We start from the raw sequence: 20,009 nt of genomic DNA, 5'->3' as shown, positions 1-20,009 counted from the left end.
CTTCATTAAAAAACAAAAATTACAAATTAAAATCCTAAAATTTAAAAAGTGCATAATTTAAAACATACATAATTATAATTCCTAGAAAAAAATATATAATTAAAATACTAGAAAATAAAAAAAATACACAATTAAAATCATAGAAAATTACTCTATCGGCGACTGTGATGCGGTGGCGGAAAAAGTAGAGATGATGGGGCAAACTAAAAAAGTAAGATAATGGAAAAATTAGAGATGACGTTGTTTCTATTTTAGGAAACATTTCATTATTAATGGGACAACACATAAAGGAAAACATTTCATTTTTAATGAGACAGATGAAGTAGTTCATAAGTTATAGGGACCAAAAATACATTTTAAAAAGCAGAAACAAAACTTAGAAGCAAACACTGAACAAAAAAAAATTCATAATTTTTGAAACACTTCTTTGTAAGCAACATTAATAGTGGAATCATCACTCTTATCAACTTCATCTTTACAAACTTAAATCTTCAAACCTTCACGACTTGTAACTCTTGATACCACAATATAGAGTTATCCATTACTAAAGACAAGTTTTCTGAAAAATAATCCAACATGCGATAGTGATTGATCTTGACTTCTATTAATTGTCATAGCATACGACACAACCAATGGACATTGTCGTCGTTGAAATGTGAACAACAACCTTAGATCATATGGTATCAAAGACATTCAACAAATCAAGACTTTATGACCAATATTATGACTACCCAAAACTCTTGCTTCCAAAAACAATTACCTAATCGGGTAATTATCAATTGGGTGCCATTATACATTCCATTAGAGTTATCTGCATTTCTCAATAACATCACAGGAGTACCAACTCGCAACAACAATTGATGATTTGGGATACCTGAACACTTCAAATTATTCAGAAATTATATGTATTTGAGCAAAACCATTTGAGGTTCCATCGGAGTTTAATAGGTCAAATAATTTCACCCAGTAGACCGATCCAAAAAAATCTTGAACTGATTAACCTCATTAACAACATCTAAAGTAGGGGCAAGAGTCGCATGATAACGCAAACAATTAGTCAACTATTCATGATTCGGATAAGACGGATAAAATGGCTAAAATAATGGTTTTAAGAGGATCACCAACATTAGGCAAAATAATATCAGAAGGAAGATGAATATTCAGTTCACCATCGTTTGGACCATCAAGAATACATACCATCACCAATAGATGCAACCCAAGACGAAAAATCATTCAATTTTGAAGCTTCATCACCAGATTGAACTCTAACAAGTCTCATGTTTTTTGTTAACTTCAGAACTTTGCAATATCTCCAAATATAAGAAGAGTTACGACCTTTAGGAACAAACGGCAAAATATTTCTAAAGTCACCACCAAAAATTACAGTTTTTCCACCAAATTGCTTTCCATTATCAACTCATTTACGCACACGCATAATATCACTTAAAACTCCGATCAAAAGCTTCAATGCAATATTTGTAAACCATAAGAGCTTCATCCCAAATAATAACCTTAGCTCTCACAATCAACTCAACAAGTGCACTGCACAGAATCTTCACTCACATTGATATGAATCTTAAAGTAAGAATCAGTTATTCTACCACCAAGTAACAACATAGAGGCTATACCACTGGAAGCCATGTTTAAAACAATATCAGCCTTCGAACAAATACTTGCTTTGCTCTGACAATGACTTCAATATGAAAGTTTTACCAGTACCACTATAACCATAGATAAAAAAACATCCCACCATCATTTGATTGCACATATGACATTATCGTATCATGCACATGAAGTTCTTCATCAGTTAATTTGGAAATAGAGTCAAAATATTCTCTTGATAATGCTTCACGATCATAACACAACCCATCACTAATTAATCGATTATAAGATGTTTCAAAATACTTAGATTTTGGATACGACATACAATGGAATCCACGCGAACTTCTCCCAATATTCAGAACAATTTCTCAATTTTCACCAATCCGAAATTCTTAACTTTATCATCATTCAACAACAAACCTACAGTAATCAACCAAAAAAACGATTGGAACAAAAATGGGTCATAAAAATAACAAAATTAAGTACTATAAAATACTCCCTCCGTCCAGCAATAGGAGTCCCAATTCTCCCGGGCACGGGTTTTAAGAAAGTTGTTAGAGTGTATAATAAATGGTGTGTGGTAGTGGAATTTGGGACCCACCAATTTTAGTTTAAATTAAAATTGAGCATAACCTATGGAATTCAAGAAAGCCAATTAAATTGATGTTTACCAAAGTTGAATGGCAGCCAATTAAATTGATGACTGCCAAAAGGGTAATTTACGTGCCTTTATAACAGTAGGAAGAATTCTTCAATTTTTGTTTGATTGCATGTAATAATGCAGCACGTTTCGGCTGACTCCATGGAATGCAATTGTACCTTAATGGCTGCCAAAATTTAAATTGGGAATAAGACATGGACAACTGAATTTTAAAAGAACACTCAATATATAAAAATATCCATTTCACTACAACTTGATCAAAATTAGGTGAAATCACCTCAATAAAGCTGCTCCAGCTGGTTGCTATAAATGCACCAACTACATAGAGTTTGAGGGAAATTTCCCTCTACAAAGAAATTGAGGGAAGGCAAATTTTCAAATTTCCCTCTTCAAAAAGTACAGTTACATTGATGGCTGCTATAAATGCATCAACTACACTCATTTAATCCACCTCACACCAACTCAAAATCTGAAATTCTACCAAAAACACTCCCAATCATCAAGTAAATTTAATTCCCTCAGAAAATTTTCATCATTGGGATGGATAATGGGCAGAGGCAAACCCTGCACTTGAGCAGCAATATCAAGAATAATGTGGTGCAGTTTCTACTCAAGCATAGCCATGATGGAGTACTATCAAGAGGGGCTGTAATGGAGGCAGCAGAAGCTCATGGCATCAGTAGGAAGACAGTATACAGGCTGTGGAAGGCAGCCAAGGAGCAGATGCAAAGGGGAGAACCTGCATTGATGGAAGGAAAGGTTAAAGGTTATCAACATGTTGACAGATTAGAACTTGATCAAGAAAAGGTTAGAAACTTATCTACTCTTGAAAGATCATCCCTGAGGAAAATGGCAGTAAAATTGAATGTGAGTAAGAGCACATTAGGTCATTGGGTGAAGCAAGGTAAACTAAGGCCACATGCAAATGCAATCAAACCTGCCCTCACCAATATGAATAAGATAGCAAGAGCCAGATGGAGTCTTAGTCAACTTGAGCCACAGATTACTCAAGGTAGAGTTAAGTTTCAGAGCATGCATAATGTAGTTCATATAGATGAAAAATGGTTCTATATGACCAAGGTATCAGACAGGTACTACCTCTTGCCGGATGAGGATGAGCCATATAGGACATGCAAATCCAAGAGATACATCACCAAAGTCATGTTTATGTGTGCTGTCAGTAGACCACACTTTGGTATAAATGGGCAGTCCACTTATGATGGTAAGGTGGGAATATTTCCCTTCACTGAATTTCTGCCAGCACAGAGGAGGTCAAAGAACAGGGCAAGAGGCACCATGGAAACCAAAGCAATCAATTCAGTCACAAAGTCAGTAATGAAGGACTGCCTTATCCAACAGGTATGCAACATTTTTCATTTTATCAGATCTTAATAATTCTAAAAAGATCATCATCTAGTTATGTTATTGTTCTTGATGTCAGATTATACCTGCAATTAAGGCTAAGTGGCCTGTTGGGGCAAGTAAAGACATTTACATTCAGCAAGACAATGCAACCCCACACATAACTGCCATGGATGCAGATTTTCAGGCTGTTGCCAATTCAGATGGATTTAGAATCCAACTGATTTGTCAACCACCTAATTCCCCTGACACAAACATCTTAGACCTTGGATTTTTTAGAGCAATTCAATCACTGCAACATGAGAAACCTTGCAAGACTGTGGATGAACTTGTGGGGAATGTGTGTAGCTCATTTGAAGAGCTGTCACCACAAACTCTCAACAAAGTTTTCCTAAGCTTGCAAGCTTGCCTCAATGAAATCCTACAGTGTAGAAGTAGAAATGGATACAAAGTCCCACACATCAACAAGGACAGACTACAAAGAAATCGAGAACTCCCCAATGTGCTGGAAGTGGAGGAGGTTGTTGTGAGAGATGTGTTGCACTACTTACAAATGCCAGAGAACAGTGTTGGGGCAATGTATGATATTGAGCCTCTGTCAAATGCATTTGGCTTCTAGGTCAGCATCAGATTGGGTATGGGATATTGGTCTGATCTTTTTGGTGTGTTTGGTCAGGCCATAGTGTTTAGTGAATAGGGTAGGCTGATTTTTTTGGGTGTGTTTGGTCAGCCCCTATGTTTTTTGGGTTAGGGTCTGAATTTTTTGGTGTTTTTGGTATACATACATAGTGCAAGCCCAGTGTAATGCACAGATTCAGGACAATGAATATGAGACCCTCAGAAAAGTTTCATCATAGGCCATTGGCTCTAGCCTCCAAACCAGAAATTGGGGTGGCTATTTCACACACAACAGGAACTACAATCATATCCCAGCAGATAATGTAGCAACTACAAACATATTCCATAAGTACTTGAGCAACAATGAAGCATTATGCAATCACCTCAGAAAAATGTCATCATATGCATAGTGAAAAGCCTCCAAACCAGAATTAAGGGGTGGCTATTTCACACACAACAGGCACCACAACCATATCCCAACAGATAATGCAGCAACCAAATTCCATCCCATCAAGTATATCAACAATGAAGCATTATGCAATCACCTCAGAAAAATGTCATCATATGCATAGTGAAAAGCCTCCAAACCAGAATTAAGGGGTGGCTATTTCACACACAACAGGCACCACAACCATATCCCAACAGATAATGCAGCAACCAAATTCCATCCCATCAAGTATATCAACAATGAAGCATTATGCAACCACCTCAGAAAAATGTCATCATAGGCATTGTGAAAAAGCCTCCAAACCAGAAACAAGGGGTGGCTATTTCACACACAACAGACACCACAACCATATCCCAACAGATAATGCAGCAACCGAATTCCAATTTCATCATAATCCATCAATTACATCAACAGATAATCACCACAAATATATTCCATCAGATAATGCAGTAGTGTAATCGGCCAAATAGTGCATATTTCATCATATTCCACATACATATTCCATCAGATAATGTAGTATTGTAATCAGCCAAACACAACATATTTCATCATATTCCAACCACAAATGTCATCAAATAGGCACAGATTAAACCTCCTAACCCATAAGGGGGTGGCTAAATCAACAAAACAAAATAGCCAAATTTAAACCCTAAAATCCAGAATCTCCAAACCCTACACAGGGGGTGATTCTTACACAACTCACAAGTTTAGAGGAGATCTTTCATGCCGGGTAAGAGAATCAGAAGGATCTCCTTGAACCAATCCTCTTCCTCAACAGGTCGCCTCCGCCTCTTCACTCGCGGAGCTTCAGGGTCCAAATTGGACTCCGATCTCTCGTAACCCGGCGTATCAGGGACAATAAGCTCAGATTCGAGCATGGTCGCCGGCGTATCAGGGACAATAAGCTCAGATTCGAGCATGGTCGATGGTATAGCTTCCAGATCTGGAGTTTCAAGGTACATAGGGGGCTGGGAATCGGTCCAGGGAGGGACGTCGACCGTCGGAGTTTCAGGAACAACGGTAGACATTGAATCACCCACCTCCCAGGAGTATGTAGGAATAGGCGACAGGTGGGTTGCAATAGGAGTCGGGATCGACCCCTCCGACGGGTCGAACGTCCACTCCGGCGCCGGATTCAACCGAGGCCAACGTGGAAGTTCAATGCGATTTCCAGCCGAATCTAACCCATAGATGGGGGATCGGGGTGGAGAGGGTGCATTTTCCATCGACGGTCGACGTGGGGGGAGGAGGAGGTGGAGATTTGGAGGAGGAATAGGAGGCGGCGGAGTTTAGGGTTTCGACGGATGAAGATAAGTGAAAGCGAGAGTCAGAGAGTGAGAGCATAGAAGTGAGAGAGTCAAGGGAGGGTAATGAAGAGAGTGAGAGAATATTGGGGGGAGGGTTATTTTTTTAATGGCATTTGAGTAAATTAGTGGGAAGAGGGAGGCTAATTTAATTATCCAAATATGGTAAGTAGAACCGGGACTCTTATTCCCGGACATCCCAAAACGGAAAAACGGGACTCCTATTGCTGGACGGAGGGAGTATAAAATAATTATACTAATAAGTTACCTTGACGACCTATCAGTTTTCGTTGTTTTCGTTGGTTGTAAATAACATCTTCGCATAAACATCGGGGCGTGAAATAGATTCTGATGTCAACAGACTAACAAACAACTGATTGGACTTCAAACTCACCGTTAAAATAGGCTTGAACTGATGTTGTTGCATCTCCGCATAAATTCAACCGACCGTTGACTTCGCCTTTCAGCAGTCTACCTTTCTGGACTCTCGGCACTTTTCTCGGCAACCGCTGACTGTTTTCTCCAATCTTCGTTTCTGACCTTTTTGCCCTTTTCTCCGTCTATTTTGTACATTTCTCACAAAATTCGTCAAAATACCAAAATAGATAAAAATATGTAATAAACGTACATGATTTGCAAGTTTAACATTAAAAAACGAAGCAAATATAGACCTTAAAATAGTGCAAAATCCGAGCGTATCAAATGTTCACTTAATAATCTACTTGTAGAACCTTTCTCAACATGTGAATCATATTTAGAGGATAAGAAAACCAAAAGTCTTTCTAAGGTCAACAGAAAAGGGTTGATGAATGACTTGAGTTAATTCATAATGAATCATAAAAACCACGAATTTGAAAGTGTACAATTTCTCAACCCGACCCAAGTTAAAAATTTCAGCATATTTTGATCCTACGTGACTAGTCGTGAAATTTATGTGGCTCAATCTAAAAAACATGGAGTACATGAAACGACATTGTTTCAATGCCCTATTTCTTGAATTCTGCATTAGATTTGTCGGGTTTGAATAATGATCGGCCATTAGAAATATACACCAATCTTAATGTTTGATTTTTTAAATCACTTTTAAAGTTTGTAGAATATAATGCTCAAAATTTATACTTTCTCTGTCCGTCATTAGAAATCCTGATTTACCATTTTAGTCTGTTCGTAGGAGTCTCGGTTCACTTTACTATACCCTACATTCCACTAACTCATTACAATTATTTTATTATAAAACAAATACTTGCTCCATCTTTGAAAAATAGAAAACTTTTGAAATAGCACGGGTTTTAATGCAAATTAGTAAAGTAAGAGAAGTTGAGAGAAAAATAGGTAAAGTAAGAGAAAGGAAGAGAAAAAGTAGTGTTACAGAATTGTGGAGTTTACTTCCTAAAATAGAAAGTTTCTAGTTTTAAGGGACAAACCAAAATGGAAATAGTTTCTATTTTTAAGGGATATAGGTAGTATATAAAAATGAGTCTCTCATTCAACTACTCCCTCCATCCCCCATTTTCAGTCCACTTTGTGTTGGGCACTAGTTTTAAGAAATACTAGTTTCACACCCGTGCGATACACGACATGTCAGGATTTTTAAAATATGGATCTTATGTTAAAACGACACAATATTAACTATAGAATCACAACCAACGTCGTCATCATCAACATCACAACCAACATCATTATCATCACAAACCAAAAGAAAGACTCAAAATATGAAAATTATAGGAATTGTAGAAACCTGAATTCTTATCCTTCTACATTCACTACTGAGGCGCCCAAACATAATAAGCAAAATATTTAAATCCTCGTGATGCCTGTTTAGTAGAATCTAACCTGCTATATCATGCGAGATCGTTCATTGGAGCTTGCACATATCCAATTTACTAATATCTACAACAACCATTACATAATATTATCCACTTTATTGTTTTACAAAATTTGAAATACTTCCGTATACAAAATATTAACTATACAATCACAACCAACATCGTCATCATCACAAATCAAAATCTTCAAACCATCATGACTTGTTGTTGTGATTTTTAGGGTGTAATTTAAGTACACAAAACAAGTAATAAATCCCTAAAAATACTACCTCTACAAGTATACAGACGTACAATGCAGTATAAAAGGTGTCGAACCCACAAGGAGGAGATTAATTGCTAAAACTAGTAAACCTAACTAAAAAGCAGTAAAATAGTTTAATTTTGTGTTTTTGATCAAGAGGCGAGTGAAGGACGAAACGAGAAGAAAAAAAAAGGAATCAAGATAAAGAGGGAAGACTACTCCTAGCTTGTATCGCGTTGCTTATTCACATGAATCCTAAAGTCTAATTACTTTCCAATATTTATCGGGATAGTGTTGATTTTATGCTCTCACGCAGCTGATCACTGATCGTGGAATTTTACACCTAGGATAAGCTGATCACATCTCTTAGGCTCTACTCACCAACCCCTCACTCCTACAGTCGCATAGTAAGCTCGGGATTGGCTTCTACGAACGTTCAACACATAAGATCCACCCCGGACTATCCCCTGATCAGTTTTAGCCTAGGGTTTCTTATCTATGTTAGCTCCCTACTCCAAGTTAAAGAGACATTGAAGTTAAGGTCTTTACCGGATTAAGTTTGCTAGCAAAACCCAATACGGATAGAAATAAACACATATAAAATAACCAAAATACGGAAATCAATCAAAACACAATCATAGATTCATATTTACAAGCTTCCCTAACTAACCAGGAGTAATCCCTAAAATCTAGCCACTCATAGTGGGCAACAATACAAGAAAACAAGTAAATGCTACCATATGGGCAAAGATTAGGGAAGAATTAACCTCAAGCTTCTTCTTCCTCCCAAAAATGGACTCCAAGCCTCTTTCTCTCTCTAAAAATCGCCTCCAGCAGCCAAAAGATGCCTTGGAAGTCGTGACCTAGCTATTTAAATAGTTAGGGCTTCAAAAACAGGCCCAGTACTATTTGCCCGAACGGGCGTTTTGTCTGACTCTCGACACAGTCGCGCGTTTAAATGCCCAATCGCGCGTTTTACACTGCATTGCGCAGTCTTCGTAAAACAGTCGTATCTTCTTCTACCGGGCTCTGATTGAGGCGTGCGAGGTATCCACGCGAAGATCTTTCAAAGGTGAATGCAATGGTGGACTTTTAGAAGCATTTTAAATTAATCTTGAAGGGCTGATTACTGATCAGATTTGGTCCTTTTTCCTTTCTCCTTTCTCTCTTTTAGAGTTTGGTCTTTTGTCCTACGATATATCAAAATGAGTTCATTTTTCACCTAAAAATGTGTGTTAAAATAATACAATAAAGGACTACAATTTGATTAATATCACTTGTAACTCTTGAAATCGCAACATAAAGTTGTCGTGACTAATACAGGTTTTCTAAAAATTAATTCAACTTGAGCAAGAGATTGCCCTTGACTTTTGTTGATGGTCATTGCTGATCTGAATTTTTAGAATTACTAAGTCAATGGATGGATGACACTTAATTTAAGTATAATAACTCTAAAACTACGACTTAAATACTCCCTTCGTCTGCCATTTGGAGTCTCATTCCTTGGCGGCACGGGTTTTAAGAAGTGTTAAGAAAAGTGGCTGGAAAATAGTTAATGGAATATGGGTCCCACTTGTATATAGTATTAGTTTAAATGAAATGTGAGTGGAATGAGCTAGTAGAATGTGGGACCCTATTACCAATTATGGTAAAAGTGAACTGGGACTCCTATTTGCGGAAGGACTAAAATAGAAAAATGGGATTCTTATTTGTTGATGGAGGGAGTACAAGAATAGAGTTTGATAAGGCTAATTTCATGCATGGGTCTAGGGATTTAATTCGTGATTTTACTAGGACTAACGCACGTTTTAAGCCAGGTGTGTGAAGGAATTCGCCAGGTCCAGGAAAGAAGACCAAAAAATCACAAGGTCGAGGAACTGGCGATTTAGTGAACGATTATGAAGAGAATTGCTCGACGGAGGAAGCTCCAGAGTTGAAGGGTAGAATAGAGATTTCTACGAAGACTCAAGGGCTATTTCCGCATCTATAAAAGGCAGAAGCATGCAAGCTGGAGGGATCTTCCCGGGGGAGACCTCACCACAACCTGTTGCTTAGTTCACTTTCCCACACACACACTTGATACTAGTTTTGAGGAGATCTCAGTTCGCACGTCCGGGTTTCATCTTAGCTTCTGATATGGTGTAACACCGCTCTTGTTAAGAGCGAAGAAACAATTTATTTTCTGCTTTCCGCATTTTGCTTACTTTGCCGAGCTTCGTTGTTCGAAGCTCGGTTCGCTGTTTTCACCGAATAGTTTCTGATTTAGATGCAAGTTTGATTTTCCGTTATGGCGATTGTGTTGATTTCTGGTTTGATCGTTTCGCTTATTGAGATTTTGGAGTTTTAATTTGTCTGAGTTGGATGCGTTTCGCAGCTGTTTACTGAGTTATTGCAGGTTAATGGTCAGATCTGGGAGATTGGAGTTGGATTGTGGAAGAATTTTGGTTGGATTTGCTGGATTTGTTGGTTGTTGGGTTCGGATGTCTTGGATCCGGAGTGGATCAAGCATTCTGCCGTGAATCTGAGTAGTTTCGATCTGATTTTCATGCTTAGTTTACGTGATTTTCTTTCATTCCGTCTAGTGTACGCAGATCTGATGTGTTTCCGAGTTGCAGCAAGATAACGACGACCAAATCTCTATATTCTGATCGAATCTCGCTTTTTGCTCAGTTTGTTAATCTGCAGTTCTTTCCGTACTTGCCATTTTTGGAATTATGGTCCCCACCTTCAGTCATATTCTGTTTAGCTAGATTAGGTAGTTGTTTACACTGTCTAGCAAGTGGTTATGTTTCTTGTTGTCGAAGTCTGAATTTACAAGTTTAACATGTCCTAGGTCTAGCATTTACATTTTCTGCCTAGGTCTAGAGTTAGTTTAAAATTCTCAACCCTTTTGTTGCGTGGCAGCAGCCATTAGTCTGTCCAAAGTCTCTGAGCACTACTTTGCGAGTCCATCTCTGTGGGATCGACCCCACTTCCCTATACTAATTCATAGTATTCGGGTTGAGGGATTTATATTTTTTTGAAGGAGGGTCGATGTGTGTCCAACGACCAAGCACTTTATGTTCTCTTAAGTTCCTAGACCTTGTGCTCTAGTGGATTTAAGGAGCGTGGTGTCTTGACCAAGCGCTTGCAGTGATCTATTTCTGTGCACACTCGATATATACAACCAACATTAAAAAAACCTCGTTTCAGAGTTGTAGTTGTAATACTTAGGGCGTCGAACCACGGAGAGGAAATAGTTTTTTTTTGTAAACGCCTTCGAGGCGTAGGATTACGCGAACCCTCAACCCGTTCATTGAATTTTGAAAAAATTACAAGGGCCCAAAAGTGGAAAAATTACATTTAGATGTCACCACGAAGAGTGAGTCAAGGGCATATTCTATCAAGAGACAAGCCACCAATCCACTCTCTTGTTCGTGTCCTCCAGATTATTCTTGTCGAAACCGAGAGCAGGGCATATCTAATTGATCCATTCTTGCAAAAGCTTTGATCATCGATGGAGCTGAATGATTATCGAAATTTATAGCCGGACGGTAGTGTTCCCAAGTTTTGCGAGATGATCTGCTGTCGTGTTTCCTTTCCTATGTATATGCGTGATTTTGTAGTCCACCCTTCTAAGGATGCTGCGGATCTTCACCATAACGTGCCTACAAGACGCAGCTCCATGCCTTCCATTCTTGATGCAGTTCACCACTTCCTTAGCATCGAGTTCAATCCACACCCTATTATGAAGTTTTGTTGCAATTTTCAATCCCTCTAGGAGAGACTTGAGTTCGGCTTCCATGCCTTTTTCTGCAGAGATAGGCATTCAGAAGCCATGCATAATCTCGACGTGTTCGTTTCTGATCAGGCCTTCTCCACCTGCCGTGTTCGTTCGTGGTTGGAACATACCGGTCAAAGGGGTGTTTTTAATTTGATCCATAATTGCCAGAGGTACTCCAAGGGGGATAAGAGTTCCTTACAGTAGAATAACATCCCATTGTTGTCCATGCCAGAAATCCTTGACTCTTTTGTTGAGCAGTCACGCATTGGGGTTGCAAAAGTAGGTGAAGAAACAAAACGACAACACAAAGAAATAACCAAGAGATTGAGAACATTGCTCATAATATGCTCCAGATGTGAATCAACTTACTGGACCAATTAATCTATGGGTTAAATATCAACATAACGAAAGTTTGAATAATCTCGTTCGTTCTACTCACACTGAACATGTTCATAGATAATTAAATTTAACCTTGCTGAACACTAAGATAAAATTCATACTCATCAGTTTATCAATCATATAGATGCATAGTAAGCTCTAGTCCAACTTCTAATTTCCAACGTACATGAATTCATCTACAAAATCAATTGAACATTCATTCGAATGCGTAGTAAATATCCAACAATTATTGCAACGACATGTAAATCAACTTATCTAAGATTCATATGTTGAACACAATTCAAATCTCAAACTCTTTAGCCAATGTAAAGAAACATTGGCTAAAAGACATCATTGAATAATAAAACATGCCGAAATTATAATTCAATGTAAAAAGCACCATAGTAAAATATCATAAATTAATATTAAACCTAGAATCCATAAGTAATTCACATCTTTCACAAATTAGGAGCAACGTAAGAGTTTTAGTTACACATCCAGAAACAATAAAGAAGAACTATAGAACTCGTGAAATTGACGTGTAGATGGTAGCAAATCTCCTCCGGGGTGATGGAAGTTAGTGACTGAACCTCCAATCTTCTACCTCTCTCTCTGATAATTTTTGTGTGTCAAAGAATGTGTAAAATGAGCCTAAAACCGTCACTTAAAAATCATGAAAAACTGCCAATTTTTGGTTACGCTTAGGTTGACTCGAGTCGAGTCACGTGTAGACACAACTCAACTAGGTCGAGTCAAACTCTCTATCTTGGCAATTTTTTTTATCTCTTAGGATGACTCTGGTCGAGTCACTTCTCGCCACAAGTCGACTTGGTCGAGTCATAGATTCTGTCTTGGCAGTTTTTAATCTCTTAGGATGACTTTGGTCGAGTCACTTCTCGCCACATTCCAACTTTGGTCGAGTCGAATATAAAAATGGCTTCCAACTTCATTTTCGACTCCCGACTTCGTTCCAACTTCATTTTATGCACTCTATTCCAATTCCTACACAAGAAAAACGCACGTTTGCAAGCACTAAGTCATATTAACCATTCAAAGCTATGGGAATAAAGATATCATATTTGATTCACATCAATTGGATATGATACAATCAAAGGCCCTTGACACTTGAACGACAATCGTGCATCAGAAGGTACTAACGACATCCTAGGTATCAACACTTTATGACTCACATTAAGCCCATTCAAAATGTTCTCCTTCCAAGATATGATCACCCAATCGTAAAATAATAACGGGTACCATTACAAAGTAAATTCGAAGGATCTATATTTCTCAATAACATTACAAGGGTACCAATCTTCAATAATAGTTCATGATTGGGAGTACCCAAATATTTTAACAGATTTAAAAATTCAACACCATGAACTTGAGACAAAGCACTGAAGTTCGATTCAGATTTTAATATGCTATCTGAACTAAAATAAGTACGTGCTTCAGATTGATTCAAAGAAATCATATAGTCATTGACCAAGTCGACCATGTCTAATGTAGGAGCCAAGATAGTTTGATCATGCAAATAAGAACTTAAGTTACCATGGTTCACATAATTTTGATAAGCGCTCGACCCAACTGTTTTTAAAGGGTCACAATCAGCCTTCAATAAAAGGTCACTCGGAATATATCTATTGGCATGAGTCGCATGACCATCATTGCAATCTCCGACACCTCCGTCTCCAATAGATGATGTTCAATTCTGAAAATTCTTTCAGCTTCGAGGCTTCCTCGTACAATGCGGTACTAAAAAGTCTCATATTATTTATTAACCTCAAAACTTTGCAACATTTCCAAATATACGAATAATTAATAGAAGCATTAAAAATATTTTGGCGATTACCCTTAGGAACAATCGGTGGTACCTATTTAAAATTACGACCAAAAAACAATAGTTTTCTCACAAAATGGAAAAATTAGTCAATAATATTTCGAATGATATTCCAAACTCTTATCCAAAACCTTGATACATGGATGATTGGCACAATTAATTTTAGATTTGTTTTCCATTCTTGCCGATTGAGGTTTTGAAACGGGATTTGTTGTGACAACGACTGCATTCTGAAAGTTCACGATCTCCTAGACCTTGTGCTCTAGCGAATCCTCTGGACCTAAGAATTTGCATTTAAAGAATAGCTATAAAAAACACACACCTCATCCTATAAGCTTCAAATCCACTCTTCAACTCCTTAAGCAATGATCACAGTGGAAGGAACTCTCAAATATTATGTTCTGGAATTATGCTGTAAAGGTTCTTCTTATTAACTTAATTAATTTACTAATACATAATTAATTAAACAAAATTAAATAAAAAATTTTAAAAATGCTAAGAAATTCCAAAATCAGACTCTTTCTCTCTCTTCTTCATCCTCTTCCATCTCTCCTTCGTTCTTCCTAAATCAGGCTCTCTCTCTTCTTCTCTCTGGCGCTCAACGCCATCGCGTCTTTCTCTGCTCGCTCCTCCACAACTCGCCATTAGTGTTTCTCCGCATTGCTGCTGTCTGAGATCAAACCATCGCCGTTCACAATTGTTGTCGCCAATCTCTCTCTCAATTTTCTTTCTCGGCGGTCTGGCGTTGTTGCCGAAAGATTGTTTCGCTTTCGTCGCCTCCGCCTGCTCGTTGTCAGTCGAGCAATATTAATTGCTGCTCCATGACTTAATCGCCGCTGCTCTTGCCTCGGTCCAGCCCATTGTCATCCTCTCTCCGTCTCCCAGCTCCATCATCAATGCCCTCTCTTCTCACCCTCCTTCTCAATCAATCTTACTCAAATTCATATCTTTCTCTAATCAATTTCTGCAACCTTAACTGTTCGTCGCTGCTCAACAATTCAATCTCTCTCGCCTCTTTAAATTTCCGCCACGGTGTTGCCTTACGTGTAGAGATGTTTTGTGGTTGATTTTGGCGAGTTGGGAGATGGAATTTGTGGGAGGCTGATTTTTTGGCCGAGATAGGCGGCGGCGTAGATTTTTGGAAAGAGACCGCTATTTTGAAATTTTTTTAATTTTAAATTTATTTTATTAAATTATTATGTATATCATTATAGTACTAATTAAGTAAAAAAATTGTTAATTGGGTGTTGGCCTTCAGAAATTAACGGTTCCGTTAAATTAGGATCACTTCGATAACGATTTCAAATGTTTAGGACCCGATTTTCAAAAAGTGAATATTTTGGACCAAATTCGTATTCTAGCTATATGTTTAGGACCAATTTTGACTTTTACTCTATTATTTATTGAAAACTTTTACTCCTTCCGTCTCATCAAATATGAAAATTTGGAAATTGGCATGAAATTTAATATACACATAACGACGAGAGATAAAAAAAATAGAAATAGAATTGTTTCTAATTTTGCGAAACTTTTCGTTTTTAACGGGCAATCTAAAAAAATCGTTCATTTATAATAAAATAGAAAGAGTCTATTTAGACCTGAACTGATATTGAGTAACGATTTAAAAATTTAAAATAAGTCTATTTTTTTACAGACATAGGGAGTGTTTATTGCTAAAAATAGAAAAAGAGAGACAGCAACCGCAATAGAGTGCTGAGAGTTGTACTATTTCTCTGTAGAAGAAGAAAACAGAGAGAAACTAGAGTGACGGGATCAAAATCTCTTCGTCTCTCTCTTTCGGCTGAGTCTGATCGACTTTTGGAATGTCCTTTTGATTGATTCGATTGGATTCGTTCAAGTTTTTTTTTCCTCATTTACTATCTGTTGGATTACTATTTTTCTTTTAGTTTAATTGAGCAAGTGTTGGATGTTTTGAGTTTTGATTCAGTGAAATTTCTGAAATATTGGAATTAGGATCCAAAATCGGGTTTGAAGTATTTGAGTTGTGAATTGGGGAGTGACATTTGGTGGAGGAAGTAAACCCTAATTTGGGAATGGCAACGGCTTCCTCAGCTCAAAGTTCTCCTAGGGGTCGGAAGTCTCCTCCGTCTCTTCCAGTTGATCAGGAACACTTTTTGACTTCCTCTTCTTCTGCGGGAGAAGATTTTCAGCTTGAAAACGGAAAGAAGCCAGTATGGAACAACCAGTCGAATGGTGAGGTAGCGAGTGCTGTCATGGGTGCCGAATCCTGGCCAGCTCTTTCCGAGTCTGCTCGTGCATCCCCTAAATCTGTGAAGCCTGCTGGATCAATCACTATCTCACAGGTTATTGCTATTTATTTTAATCACATTCTTTTTAGTTACTTGCATTCATCTTGAATCATTTTTTATTACTAATTCAATCTTCAGGGTCAACGTTTTTTCCGTAATACTATTGATTTTATTTGTGTTTGTAGTTTATTACTAATCCAATTTATATTTCGAGTTATAATTTTGTTCAAAATGTTTCTTGAAAATGAAAATATAATCTGTAAATTTGTGTTTGTGTTTGTCACATGATAGGTGGATTTGAATGGAGCTTCACCAAAACAAGTTAATAGTAGTATTCCAAGTCCAAATTCACCTTCCTCTCGCCCGAAGCGTAGTAGTGGCAGCTTCAGTCCGCACATGCCAGCTACAAACGATATTTCTCCAACACCTCTCGCAGAACATGGTTCCTTGGTCAATACACTGACTCATAATAGTACAGGTAAACTTTTAGCTGGAGAACCTTCTAGGGATAACATCACAACAAATAAGGAGGGTGGTCATAGAGGAGGGTCTTATAGTGCGAATGAGACACAACCACAACGTACTTATAGAAGGCATAATAGTGGACCACTGATTCGCGGAGATGGTTCTTATCACCATGGTGGGCGACGTGATCAAGAACGTGGTGGAAAACAAGATTGGGGTCATCGGAGTTTTAACCATAGAGAAAGTCATGGATCCCAACAACAAACAGGGTCTAGGCCTTTCCTACGTGGACCGGCTCCTAATACTCCTTTTGTTCCCCCACCTACAGTTGCTGTACGGCCTTTTGTTGCACCTGTAGTTTATACGGGTGAGTTTGCTATTTTGAATGATACTTTGGACTGGAGTATGTAGAATGTATTTAGTGTTGATATAACGTAAAGTTCATTCTTATAATTGTGTCATGAATCTACAGAAATGCAATCACCTGTATTTTATGTTCCCGGGCCTCACCCAGATTCACTTACGCCTATCCCTATGGTTCCAATGCCATCAATGTTTTTCTCCATGCATGATCCTCACTTGCCTACCAAGATAGTGAATCAGATCGAGTATTATTTTAGGTATCATTTGTTGTTCTGTCTTTTGTATTTATGCCTTATGTTTTTAGCTCATATCTATTGAATTTTATGCCTTGTAGTAACGAGAACTTGGTAAAAGACACATTCTTGCGCCAAAATATGGATGGCGAGGGATGGGTATCTATTAAGTTAATAGCAAGCTTCAAGAAAGTAAGAAAGCCACAATTGATTTTCAGTTTTTAAGTTTATTTTAAGTTTTTGTTCTATTTCCTTGTCTTTTGATAACAAAACTTATGGGTCTTTAAGTTATTGAATGGTCCAAAAAAGAATTAAATTGGTAAATTGATTCCTTGATTGTAACTATGAATGTTTAGTTGATTCAAGATGTTATGAATGCGAATGCGAATGAGAATGGAAACTACAGTTTTGCTGAGATTTGGTAGGTCTGAGAAACAAGTTGGATCAATGTCATTGAGAATTATCAATGTCTGATAGTTGTATAGCACAAGTTTTGTGTATATTGAATACATCTAAATCTCAAAGCTGAGATATATGATGATTTATCTGTCAACTATTTTGCAAGATAACTCTGTATTATATGTATACACAATATTTGGCTGTAGTGTCTTGGGTGTCACAAAAGTGCTCACCTAGCTCAGCCTGCACAGAATTATGCCATTATTCATTTGTTTTTATTTTTGTTTGATACAAGGAGTTAACCTCATCATTATCTTATGTTTAATGTAAGTCGCCCTTTACAGGTCATTCAGCTGACAGATAATATTCATCTTATACTAGATGTTATAAAATCTTCAAATGCTGTGGAAGTACAGGTGAGTTATAAGCAAATGTTATACTGGACGTGTATTTATCACCATGATGTCTCTCATTTGAGGGATTATGTTGGATACTCTACTTTAATCAAATTCTGTTTATATTTTGTTTGGTGTTTAATACTGCTATATTGATACTGAAGGATTGTTCCTCTGATGTTCTATACTGTAGTATTGAATTTCCAGACCCACTGCGATTTATGCTGTACTAGGATAGCTTTAGATGGTATGGTAGTTAGCTAAAGTGACTACCTTGGCTTTGCAGGTTGATAAGGTGAGGCGCAAAGGAGATTGGATGAAGTGGATAATGACTCCTACTCAAACTACTGAAGTGAGTCCTCAATCAGTAAACAGATCCGGTCCAAATATGCTTGTAGCACATCTCAACAGCGTTACACTGGGTGAGGAAGCAGCAACGTAGAAATTTGGAATCTTCGACACAATCTATTACAACAGACAAGCTGTTCAGAGACCACAGCTCTCACACTGCTGGACTTTTGTTTCTCTCTCTCTAATCTCTTTTCACTGATTTTTTTAGAGAAGTTGAGAGGAAAGATCAACCAGCAGTTTATGCTGGATATATTATTTACCGGGAGATAGTTGATTTTGGTTTTAATATATGTGATGGGATTGTTGCTATAAACAAATAAAAACACGAAGCTTGGTGAAGAAGATAGGAGGATAGAAAGGTTTTTTTGTAATGGGATCTACTTTTGTTTCCTTCAGGATCTTTGTATGCTATCGTTCGCATTTTACTTGTTGAAGTTTTTGTTGTGCGAGCATTGTGTGGATATAACTTCTGTTCCATGACAATTTTTGAGCATTTTGTGCGAAATTAAAAAAATCAAGGATACACATGTGTATGAGGCGGAGCATATCTGTCATGAGGATATACCGTTGTAGATTTCTTGGCAAAAGACTTGTTTCAGTTCTTTCAATCGAACACAATTGTGATTTAATGCTTCGTTTAACTGCAAGAGGTTTATTACGCCTTTATAGTATTTCCTAGCCTTATGTGGTAGAAAAAAAAGGGGGGAAAGAGCAAGCGATTGTAAGGCAATTTTCATCTTTCAAAATTTGAGTTGTTCTAGCCAAAGAAGGGTGTCTTGGTCGTGGAGTAAGAGATGCTGTCAAAGTTTGGTCCTTGGATATGGTTACTCTGTTGTTTCTCTATGATCACTTTTTATTAAGAGCATTAGCAATGGGGCGCCCTAAGGCGCGCCACGTCAGCAGTTTTATCCTCCTACATCCCCACCTGTAGGGGGGCGCCCTAAGGTGCGCCCTATGGCGCCACATCATCATTTTATTGTTTTGTTGTGAATGTAGTAATTATGTGAATGTAGGACTATTGGGGCCATCGTAGTAATTATGTGAATGTAGTGGACGATGGTCATCGTCCGCGACAGCCGCAATGGGTGCGGACGATGGCCATCGTCCGCGCTATCCTCCGCGACCAAAGTATAGGGCGCGACTATCGTCCGCGCCCTATGGTGCGCACCCGCAATGGGTGCAGACGATGCGCGCCATCGGGCGTGCTATCGTCCGCCCATTGCGGATGCTTTAAGGTCACGTTTGCAAAACTTGTTGAATAGTTGCTGCCATTGTGGTCATATGCAAAGCTAATCTTGAGCTTACTTCAGTGGAGGTCCCTATGTGGTCGAACAGTATGTAAGACCATGAATGTTAGTAATATTTTTTTTAAGAAAAAATTATACATTTTTTAATCTTTGTACATTGCATTAATATCATTCGCAATCTCTTTTTCTTTAAAATATTACCATGCCATTCCTAGAAATTGATATAATCGCATGGACTTTTTT

The 20,009-nt window shown here is 37.9% G+C and overlaps 2 protein-coding genes across 2 annotated transcripts; both read left to right on the top strand.

Moving 5' to 3' along the window:
* The first annotated feature begins 2,803 nt into the window (after window positions 1-2,803).
* LOC121760626 lies at window positions 2,804-4,244 on the top strand. The gene is made up of 2 exons (XM_042156266.1): window positions 2,804-3,622; window positions 3,705-4,244. The coding sequence occupies exons 1-2, from the start codon at window positions 2,804-2,806 to the stop codon at window positions 4,242-4,244; spliced, it is 1,359 nt and encodes a 452-aa protein (XP_042012200.1).
* Window positions 4,245-15,703: 11,459 nt separating this feature from the next.
* Window positions 15,704-18,953, top strand: LOC121762876 (la-related protein 1C-like). The gene is made up of 6 exons (XM_042158889.1): window positions 15,704-16,367; window positions 16,605-17,145; window positions 17,251-17,398; window positions 17,476-17,566; window positions 18,118-18,189; window positions 18,455-18,953. Exons 1-6 carry the CDS (start codon window positions 16,098-16,100, stop codon window positions 18,608-18,610), a joined length of 1,278 nt encoding a protein of 425 aa, XP_042014823.1. The 5' UTR covers window positions 15,704-16,097; the 3' UTR covers window positions 18,611-18,953.
* The last annotated feature ends 1,056 nt before the right edge of the window (window positions 18,954-20,009 follow it).

The sequence above is a fragment of the Salvia splendens genome, chromosome 13, assembly GCF_004379255.2.
Source record: "Salvia splendens isolate huo1 chromosome 13, SspV2, whole genome shotgun sequence".
In the NCBI taxonomy this organism is placed as follows: Eukaryota; Viridiplantae; Streptophyta; class Magnoliopsida; order Lamiales; family Lamiaceae; genus Salvia; species Salvia splendens.
Note: the sequence above shows the minus strand (reverse complement) of the source record. Positions and strands in the feature narration are given on the sequence as shown.